Below are 10784 nucleotides of genomic sequence, written 5' to 3'. Positions count from 1 at the left end.
TAGTCAAGGCTATGGTTTTTCCAGTGGTCATGTATGGATGTGAGAGTTAGACTGTGAAGAAGGCTGAGCGCCGAAGAATTGATGCTTTTGAACTGTGGTGTTGGAGAAGACTCTTGAGAGTCCCTTGGACTGCAAGGAGATCCAACCAGTCTGTTCTGAAGAAGATCAGCCCTGGGATTGCTTTGGAAGGAATGATGCTAAAGCTGAAACTCCAGTACTTTGGCCACCTCATGCGTAGAGTTGACTCATTGGTAAAGACTCTGATGCTGGGAGGGATTGGGGGCAGGAGGAGAAGGGGACGACAGAGGATGAGATGGCTGGATGGCATCACTGACTCAACGGACGTGAGTCTGAGTGAACTCTGGGAGTTGGTGATGGATGGGGAGGCCTGGCGTGCTGCGATTCATGGGGTCGCAAAGAGTTGGACACAACTAAGCAACTGAAGTGAACTGAATGCTGGAAATAATGCAAGAATCTTGTTCTAAACATTACTACAAACTATGCAAATTTTAAGTTTTTAAAAGAAACATTTGGGAAATACATATCAAAAGTGTTAGAAATGATTCCCATCAGTTGAACTCAATCATACATTCTTTGGAAAACATTGCTATTAAAAACACCAAAAAGCTACACAATGATGTGCCCTACCTCTGAAGGGGACACTTCTTGCACCTGCCTAGCCACTTGTAATACTTAATTTCATGTACCACCTTGACTGGACCATAGAATGTATAGATATTTGGTCAAATATTAATCTGGCTATTTCTGTGACAGTGTTCTTGGATAAGATTAAGATTTAAATCAATAGATTAAGTCTTTTTATTGTTTTCTGGAATGTGGGTGGGCTTTGTCCAATCAGTTGAAGGCCTGAATAAAATAAAAGGACTTATTCTCTCCGGGGTAAGAAGAAATTCCCTGTTTAATAGGCTTTAAACTGGAACACTGGCCTTTTTCCTGCTTTTGGACTTGAAGTGGAAAATCACCTCTTCCTGGTCTCAAGACTGGTACAACACCACTGGTCTTTCTGATTTCCAGGCCTTAGGACTCAGAACTAAGTGTCAGCTCTCCTGGGGCCCCATCTTGGTGACCCACCCTGCAGATCTTGGGACTTGATCATCTCTAAAATTATGTCAGCCAATTTCTTACAGTAAATCATAGATAATAGGTAGATATATAGACAGATAATCTTACATTCATTCTGTTCCTAGAAAACCCTAACTAATACACCACCATCTCTACTCCTTCTTTGCCAGACAAAATTCATGGTGGTTTGGGGAGCAATGCACCCAGCCCTAGAAAAAAAGTTTGTCCAAGCCAATCATGACAATCCTGTTGTTCTTTATAGAGCTGAGACTTATTTGGACATATCACATGATTTTGGACATTAAAACCTCAAGTGAACTCTGTTGAAAGCTTCTGAGAAGGACTTTTCTCTTGAAAAGAGAGAACCATGATGAAAGGCTCATTTTTCCTCCCACTCTATTCTATCCAGTTTGGAGGCTGCCCTGTAATGATATGATATTCAAAGCAGCAGCACTCATCTTGTGATCATGAGGAAAACAATCACACACACACACACAAAAAAACTGACTCAGGTCCAAAGTAACCTACTGGTCTATTATATAAACAGCAAATATCAATATAATATAGCTTAAGTCATAACTAATGAGGTTTTCTCTTAATTTCAGATACAAATATCCTAAATTTTATCATATATTTACTTCACTTGCTTATTTTTAGTGTCCAAAAAAATACAGTAATTATATAAACTACAGGAGAAGAATAATACAAACTAAGCAAAAGATATTAAGAAGAGGTGGCAAGAATACACAGAAGAACTATACAAAAAAGATCTTCGTGATGCAGATAACCAAGATGGTGTAATCACTGGACTAGAGCCAGACACCCTAGAATGTGAATTCAAGTGGGCCTTAGAAAGCATCATTATTAACAAAGCTAGTGGAAGTGATGGAATTCCAGATGAGCTATTTCAAATTCTAAAAGATGATGCTGTTATAGCACTGCACTCAGTATGCAAATTTGGAAAACTCAGCAGTGGCCACAGGACTGGAAAAGGTCAGTTTTCACTCCAATCCTGAAGAAAGGCAATGCCAAAGAATGCTCAAACTACCACAAAATTCTACTCATCTCACACACTAGCAAAGTAATGCTCAAAATTCTCCAGGCCAGGCTTCAACAGTACATGAACCAAGAACTTCAAGATGTTCAAGATGGATTTAGAAAAGGCAGAGGAACCAGAGATCAAATTGCCAACATCCATCAGATCATTGAAAAAGCAAGCGAATTCCAGAAAAACATCTACTTCTGCTTTATTGACTATGTTAAAGCCTTTGACAGTGCAGATCACAAAAAACTGTGGAAAATTTTTAAAGAGATGGATATACTGGACCACCTTACCTGCCTCCTGATAAATCTGTATGCAGATCAAGAAGCAACAGTTAGAACCAGACAGGGAACAACAGACTGGTTCCAAATAGGGAAAGGAGTCTGTCAAGGCTATATATTGTCACCCTGCTTAGCCAGGCTGGATGATGCACAAGCTACAATCAAGATTGCCGGGAGAAATATCAATAATTTCAGATATGCAGATGACACCACCCTTATGGCAGAAAGTGAAGAGGAACTCAAAAGCCTCTTGATGAAAGTGAAAGAGGAGAGTGAAAAAGTTGGCTTAAAGCTCAACATTCAGAAAACTAAGATCATGGCATCCAGCCCCATCACTTCATGGGAAATAGATGTGGAAACAATGGAAACAGTGAGAGAGTTTATTTTTGGGGGCTCCAAAATCACTGCAGATGGTGACTGCAGCTATGAAATTAAAAGACACTTCGTCCTTGGAAAGAAAGTTATGACCAACCTAGACAGCATATTAAAGAGCAGAGACATTACTTTGCCAATAAAGGTCCATCTAATCAAAGCTATGGTTTTTCCAGTAATCATGTATGGATGTGAGAGTTGGACTGTGAAGAAAGCTGAGTGCCAAAGAATTGATGCTTTTGAACTGTGGTGTTGGAGAAGACTCTTGAGTGTCGCTTGGACTTCAAGGAGATCCAACCAGTCAATCCTAAAGGAAAACGGTCCTGAATATTTATTGGAAGGACTGATGCTGAAGCTGAAGCTCCAATCCTTGGCTGCCTGATGCAAAGAGGTGACTCATTGGAAAAGACCCTGATTGTCAGGGGTCATTCAACTTTAAGGGATCCAATATGTTTTCTTCCTTTGTGTGCCATTTCTCAAGGACTCTCTGTTCCTTATCAGTTCCTAGAAAATGGGAACGAGCAGAGCTGCATGTAGTTCTCAGGACTGAGATCATGGGAAAGGACACCTGCTTGGATTCCCTTCAGTGACTCTCTTCAGTGACCTTGTACTTAAAGGACTATCCATTTTGTTGCAACTGCTGAAATTTCATTCTTCTTAATGGCTGAATAATCATTTTATTGAAGATATATTAGCATGCATTTCTGTAAATAAAGTACCCTTGTTTCACTCAAGACTTAGGTCCCCTGCATCCTTATTCTCGTTGACTCCAGTCCCCAAGTCCTGGTCTACGAAGACCATGACACCTGATGCTGGGGAAAAGTGAAGGCGGAAAGAGAAGGGGATGAGAAAGGATGAGATGGTTGGATGGCATCACTGACTTGATGGATTTAGTTTGAGCAAGCTCCAGGTGTTGGTGACGGACAAGGAGGCCTGGCGTGCTGCTGTCCATGAGGTCGCAAAGAGTCGGACACGACTAAGTGACTGAACTGATAACTGATCATATGTCAGCTCAGTGGGACATTATCGAGGCATTATAAAGGATAAATAATAAAACCATGCAGCAATATGGCAAAATGCCTCTCAAGTAAAAGATGTTTATAAAATAATGCTAAATATTGCTCAATAAAAATAAAATAGGAAAAGCATTGCAAATACATAATGCGACCATAAGTCCATAAGTCAAGTGTAAAAAGACAAAATTGCATAGTGTTATAAACTGTGTTAGTTAAATACAATTTGTTAAATGTATATATTTTGAATAGAATTCCTATACCATCAAAGCATATGATAATATGGTTTGGATATACATCAACCTCATAACATGAGAGTCTTTGTGAAGAGTTTGAAGAGACTGAGTCAGAGTAGGGTTTCAAGCAAACATGAGCATTAACACTTATTCATTTTAAGTGATAGACACTTAAGTCTGTCATTTTTATTTTGTAATTTTCTCTATTAAATATTTAGTAAGCTAATTATAATGTAAATAGCTAAGCAAGCATGGATAACTTTTATGTATTATTGCAAATAAAGACTTAGTAATTTCATTTCCTAACATTAAAAAAACTTAATTACAAGCTAATATTTTTAAACTATTATTCAAAATACATATCAAAAGTGTTTTGTTCTTTTCTGTGTCTAGACAGACTTCCTTTGTTTCTTTAATTCACACAGACCGAACAATTTTTTTTTTTTTTTTTAGATATTTGAAATACAACTTTATTCTGATTCTAAACAAAAAGGAATGGGAATGACAGTAACAAACAAGATTCCACCTCTCAATATTGTCATATGACTACAGCAGTCTTATATTTGAAACTCAAGGAGGAAACAACTGTGTCCCAAAACACCTAAATATGCAGGTCCAAAAAATGAAGGTATTTTTTTTTTTAACTGACCCATTCACTCCAAAGCCTATCCATCTCCTTCAGCATCCAGAGATTAAGCACATGTTCTGCTTAGCTATATAATAAAGTGGCAAACACACCACACCACTGACATCACAGGACAGTTGCCTATAAAACTCGCCTTCTGACGCTGGGCCCCAGCTTCACTTTCTCACAGGTCATCATCTTCATCCGGGAGAGCAGTTGTCTGAGCAGCCTCTGAATCGTGCTCATACCGTGCTGCCAAAGCGAGGTCCATGACCACCTCTGGCGGGGCAAGAGCAGACACGGCGACAAATTCCAAGTTAGGGTCTCCAATCAGTTTTCTAGCAAGTAAGAAGAAGGGCTTTTCAAAGCTATAGTTACTTTTGGCAGAAATGTCATAGTACTGAAGATTCTTCTTTCGGTGGAAGACGATTGACTTTGCCTTAACCTTTTTGTCCTTAATATCCACTTTGTTGCCACACAACACAGTTGGGATGTCCTCCCACACTCGTACCAGATCTCTATGCCAGTTAGGCACATTCTTGTAAGTAACTCTTGATGTTACGTCAAACATTATAACGGCACACTGAACTTGTATATAATAGCCATCTCTCAGTCCACCAAATTTCTCCTGACCAGCTGTATCCCATACAGTGAACTTAATCTGTCCTCTGTTGGTATGGAACACAAGAGGATGGACCTCAACACCCAAGGTAGCTACATACTTCTTCTCAAATTCACCAGTCAGACGACGCTTCACGAATGTAGTTTTTCCAGTACCACCATCACCAACCAAAACAAGTTTGAACTGAACTTGGGGTTCTCCTTGGGCAGCCATCATGATGTTACTTCCAGAAGCATCTCTGCGCCCGTCTGACTGAGCCAGACTGAACAATATGGTCACATATAGCTTACATACTGTATATCTAGCCTCAGAAGGAGAGGGAGAGAGGGGACGAGAGAGTAAATTTCTTGACCTCCAGTGTGAAATTTCCTAGGAAAGAAATTCAATTAGACTGACTGGATCAGGAGTCTTAAGATGAGCCCATACACTGCGGCAAAAACTTTGGAGTCACACAAAAATAATTCGAAGAGGTGATATTCTTGAAAATGTTACTTCTTCTATTCCTTTCTGGTGAGTCATAGAGCTTTATAAAGGCTCTGACAAGAACTGCAACAAAAAAACTTAGTAATTTTGTTTAAAAAGAATGTCCCAATATTATGTGACCATGGAAATATTTTCGAGGAACAACTATTATCTGCAGACACTTTGGGAATCACTGCACTTTACTGTTTGCATAAACCTACATTTCAGATCAGAAGCACTATGCTTCTGTAGGAAATAAAATTTTTAAGAAAACAACTGTACCACAAATCATTTTTGTTAATAATTGCTCTCTACCACATGTAGAAAGCTCTTTAAAGTAAAATTGCCCAAATAATTTTTCTACTGAATGTGTAGGAACATAGGATAATCTTTATTTAATATAAAGCTTGCTATACCTCCCTTTCTTTTCTAGTAGCGGTTCTCTTATTGTTGGCAAAATTATAAAGAACACAGACATGAATTTCCATCCACTGTACCAATAAACAGGATTCAGAAGGGACCTAAATGCAGGAACTAGAATCACGCAGTAATTTCTCAGTGAAGTTGATATAGAATTTAGACTTCAGAGTGCCTATTGGTATTAACTGCAGATTCTACTGTAAAATAACAATGTCCTTTTAGTGCTTTCTTCTGCTGTCAAGTTTATATTTAAAACTTATATAGAGCTTCCACATCTTTCAAGCGATGAATCAGTGTAGACTTTAGCTTTGCTTTGCACGGGTGGCCAACCAATACATTTAGCTCTTTATTCCTAGGGGGAGTCTCCAGTCACTAACTTTATTACAACACTTAATTGAAAATGTGTAATTTTGTCTCCAAGTTTCAAATTGTGTTTTATTAATAAAAATTATTTGCTGTTCCCTGTAAAGTTATTTGAAGCCTGAGATAATTACAGAATGACAGAACTATCAAGCACATCGAGAGGTCACATAGCCCATGTTCTACTCTCAAAACAGATCCATGCCTTAGCTAAGCAAGGTATATTTCTAGTTACTGAGCCCTAGAGGAAATGATAATATATTTTCCAAATGTAGTAAATCCATGTTTGAAAATATTGACCAATCAGTACGGCCTGTCTTTATACTGAGTAAATAGAAGCCCTGCAATCTGATAGGAGACCCTTTTCCACACCCTAATCTTTCTTTCTACCAATCTTTCTAAGGGCTTGGGAGTTCATACTACTAATTCAGTTTTCAGAGTACCCGGGCTTTTCTTTCTTGAATCAAAGTCACTCATCTAAAACCTAATTGTTATAGCTATCTTTGGGTAATGCTACCATTCTCCTGAACACCTAAACTTAAACTTGAAAGTCATATTGGACGCCTTCCTTTCCCTTCAGTCACACATCCCATCAGTAATAGTCTCATGATGTCTGTTCCCAAAGTGTCTCCTGGTTACCATTTTTTTCCATTTCTACTGACATTGCCCCATTACAGTCCAGATCCCCATTGCTTCTCATTTCCTTCTCACCTTTATAACACTTTCTAACTGGGGCTTACACCAGCGGCAGATTGAATTCAGATGTATATAACACAAAGCAGCCATATATGCAGCATCTTTGAAAAAAGTGGGAATTCTTTTTCTCTCACCTGACAGTAAGATTGGCAGTAGTCATCGCAAGAGGGTGAAACAGTTCCATGAGGTCACGAGAAACCCAAGATACTGCTGGCTTTCCATACTTATATTCTTAGAGTATTTTTGCATATGTGTTAGCCGCTCAGTCGTGTCCAACTCTGCGACCCCACAAACTGCAGCCCACCAGGCTTCCTTTTCATGGAATTCTCCAAGCAAGAATACTGGAGTGGATTGCCATTCCCTTCTCCATAGAGTATTTTTAGAGCAGTTGTATTGCCTTAGGCTGTCTCCTAATTTTAAAGCACATTTGCAGAACACCCACCCTATGATTTCAGCTTACATTACATCGGCCAAAACAAGACAGTGCTGCCACTTGCTTCAAATAAGGATGGTAAATGTGGTTGCATTTTTTAAATTGTTAGTTTCCTGTCCAGGCTGCTGTGTCACCATCCATAACAAAACTAGAGTCCTGGAAGCAAGAAAGCAATGACTGTCAGGTAGGGGATCCGGAGACTTTGCAACAGCACCCTTGTCTTCAGACTTGCCAGGGTTATCATGGATCTGACTGCCAGACTGATTTTCTCAGTTGTGCTCAGAAGAGTTCCTGATCACTCCTATTCTACCTCCCCTTAATGAAACTCTAAAGACAGCAACACAGACAGGAATTTTATTTCACACATCTCTGTGCTAAACTCTTGAAGCATATTACCTCATTTAATACCAACACATTCCCTGGAAGACATATTATCCCCTTTCTACCAAGAAGACACTTGAGACTCAGTCTAAGAAACCTGCTCAAGTTCATACTGCTAATAAATAAGTCAAGAGTCAACTTCAGGACCATGGCCAAGAAGAGGCAACACATGTGTTCTTCTTATTGTGTCAGGCTAATGACCTCTACTCGGAGAAGGCACTGGCACCCCACTCCAGTACTCTTGCCTGGAAAATCCCATGGACAGAGGAGCCTGGTAGGCTGTAATCCATGGGGTCACAAAGAGTCAGACACGACTGAGCGACTTCACTTTCACTTTTCACTTTCATGCATTGGAGAAGGAAATGGCAACCCACTCCAGTGTTCTTGCCTGGAGAACCCCAGGGACAAAGGAGCCTGGTAGGCTGCTGTCTATGGAGTCACATAGAGTTGGACATGACTGAAGTGACTTAGCAGCAGCAGCAGCAGCAGCAGCAATGACCTCTACTAAAGCACCAAGCTTGTGGTCTGAAATTTTCTATGGTTATTTTTATTCCAAGGAGCTTATTGTATGGATCTTCCTAGTCCCTATATCTAGAAAAGGCATCACCAGCATAAACTGAATGTCCTCTAAAAAAAAAAAAGGACAAATATCTCTGTAACTCTAAATATTTAATGGTATATCTGGAGATTCTGCTTTGAGGACATTTTTAATTCTGTTAACCTTTGTTTAGTCTACTATGACTCATCATTTTATGGATTAAAGAGTTTCAGAATACCATTTTAAATAGCACTCTTAGTTTTCAAGAAGAATAATACCATGAAGATTTTTTTCTACTTTTTATTAAGAAAATTTTAAAACTTACTGAAAAGTAGAGCAGAGTATAATGAACCGTGTATGCTCATTGTCCATATTTAACTATTCTTAACATTTTGTAACATCTGCTTTAAGTATTGCTTTGATGCAGTGGTAAAAAGTAAATAAATATGACATTTCTTTACCTATATATGTCAGTATGCAATGCTTAAAAATATAAATTTCTTAATAAAAAACCCAGGTTGTGCTAAACTTTCACTGTTTCTCAAAGATACCGATTTGATCAAACTATAAACAAGTACCACATGGATTTTGCTTTGCATTTCGTTATGTCTCTTAAGACTTTTAATCTAGAAAATTCCTCTCCTCCTCCCCCCTCATTCTCCTCACAACAATAATTTTTTGAAAAGATTAGGCTAACTATCCTTTAGAATGTCCTGTTTTTACAAATATATAATTGCTTCCTTTTTTAACTATGTGTCCTGTGCACTAGAGTTGAGGTCTAAAGTCTTCATTCAATTCAGGTTACACATCTGTGGCAACAATGCATGAAGACAGTCTTTATTATAAAATAGACTGACAAAGCCATAGACCTTCTGCTGTAATACACTGAACAAAAGTTTTGTATGTTACTTCTTTTAAGAGTCTATAGAGATAAATTAGGAGTTTGAGATTAGTAGATACACAGTACTATATATAAAATAGATAAACAAGGACCTACTGTATAGCATAGGGAACTATATTCAGTATCTTGTAATAACCTATGATGGAAAAGAATCTGAAAAAGAGTATATATAACTGAATCGCCTTGCTATACATCTGAACCTGACACAACATTGGAAATCAGTGTAATTCAATTTTAAAAAGAGAGTCTGTGGCAATAATAGCAGGAACAAGTGGCCATGATTGCAAATGTTTTCATTTAATTAGGGAATTGTTTCTATCTTTTTCCTACGTGAATAGAATTTCTGAGAATGTGTGTGTATTTTCCAAGCACTGCAGTATACCATAGATCTCAATCTTATCTGTTCTCCTCTGTAACAAGTTGCCTCAAAGAAAAATAAAAGAAAAAAAAAAAGGTAAAGAAAACAAAATTCCCATCAAGTATTATCTTCCTATGTGATCATTTATGACAGCTTGGGAATGAGATTGAGCCTAAACTGCCAACAGCTACATTTCCATAAGTGAAGACCCCACGCTGATTGCCAGCGGCACACCAGTACAATAAAAAAGGAAAACAACGTGACCCGCTCACACAACACAAAGCGTCTTCTCCAGCTTGCTTTACTTAGTCTCTCTTACAGTGTTGTGGAAACAACAGTTCAATTCTGGTTGAAAGGGTTCTTTTATTACAACACGATGCAACTTTTCTCATAGTGACTTGTGTATAAATGGTAGGCCACAATCTTTTAAAAACATACTACCCACATTCCAGATACAGCATTAATAACATCCAAGTGAGAAACATGGAATGGCTAACCACAAATGAAAGTCTGACTTGTGACAATGGGCTGGCAGACGATGGTGGGGCACAATGGCTTTCTGAGTGCATAAGGCTTTCTGTCTCATAATCACTGTGTATCAGAGAGGTTGCTGTTCATATTGTGACCTCACAGGTATTTCAGAGTGTTTTGCTCATACTAGTTACTTGGGATATCACTACTACTAACAAATTATAACAGTTAGCATCAACCTAGTGCTTACTGTATGCTTGGCTACTTACTTAGCATTGATACTGTGTAAGCATTATCTCACGTTTCATTTAATCCTCAAAAAAAGACAAGGCAATTACTCTATAAATATTATCATACTCTTTTTGCTAGAAAGAAATTAGGACTTGAACTCATAGAAACAGAGTAGAATAGTGGTAACCAGGGGTTGGGTAGGAGGGGAAATGGAAATATATTAGTCAGAGTACTACTACTTTTAATTTACAACATGAAC

At 38.4% G+C, this 10784-nt stretch overlaps 1 protein-coding gene across 1 annotated transcript; it reads right to left on the bottom strand.

Annotated features, from left to right (window-relative positions):
* Positions 1–4481: 4481 nt before the first annotated feature.
* Positions 4482–5505, bottom strand: LOC113897831 (GTP-binding nuclear protein Ran-like). The gene has a single exon (XM_027550797.1). It carries the CDS (start codon positions 5488–5490, stop codon positions 4837–4839), a length of 654 nt encoding a protein of 217 aa, XP_027406598.1. The 5' UTR covers positions 5491–5505; the 3' UTR covers positions 4482–4836.
* Positions 5506–10784: the final 5279 nt, after the last annotated feature.

Source organism: Bos indicus x Bos taurus, chromosome 8 (assembly GCF_003369695.1).
Source record: "Bos indicus x Bos taurus breed Angus x Brahman F1 hybrid chromosome 8, Bos_hybrid_MaternalHap_v2.0, whole genome shotgun sequence".
NCBI classification, from domain to species: Eukaryota; Metazoa; Chordata; class Mammalia; order Artiodactyla; family Bovidae; genus Bos; species Bos indicus x Bos taurus.
This window is presented reverse-complemented; position numbering and strand designations above follow the sequence as displayed.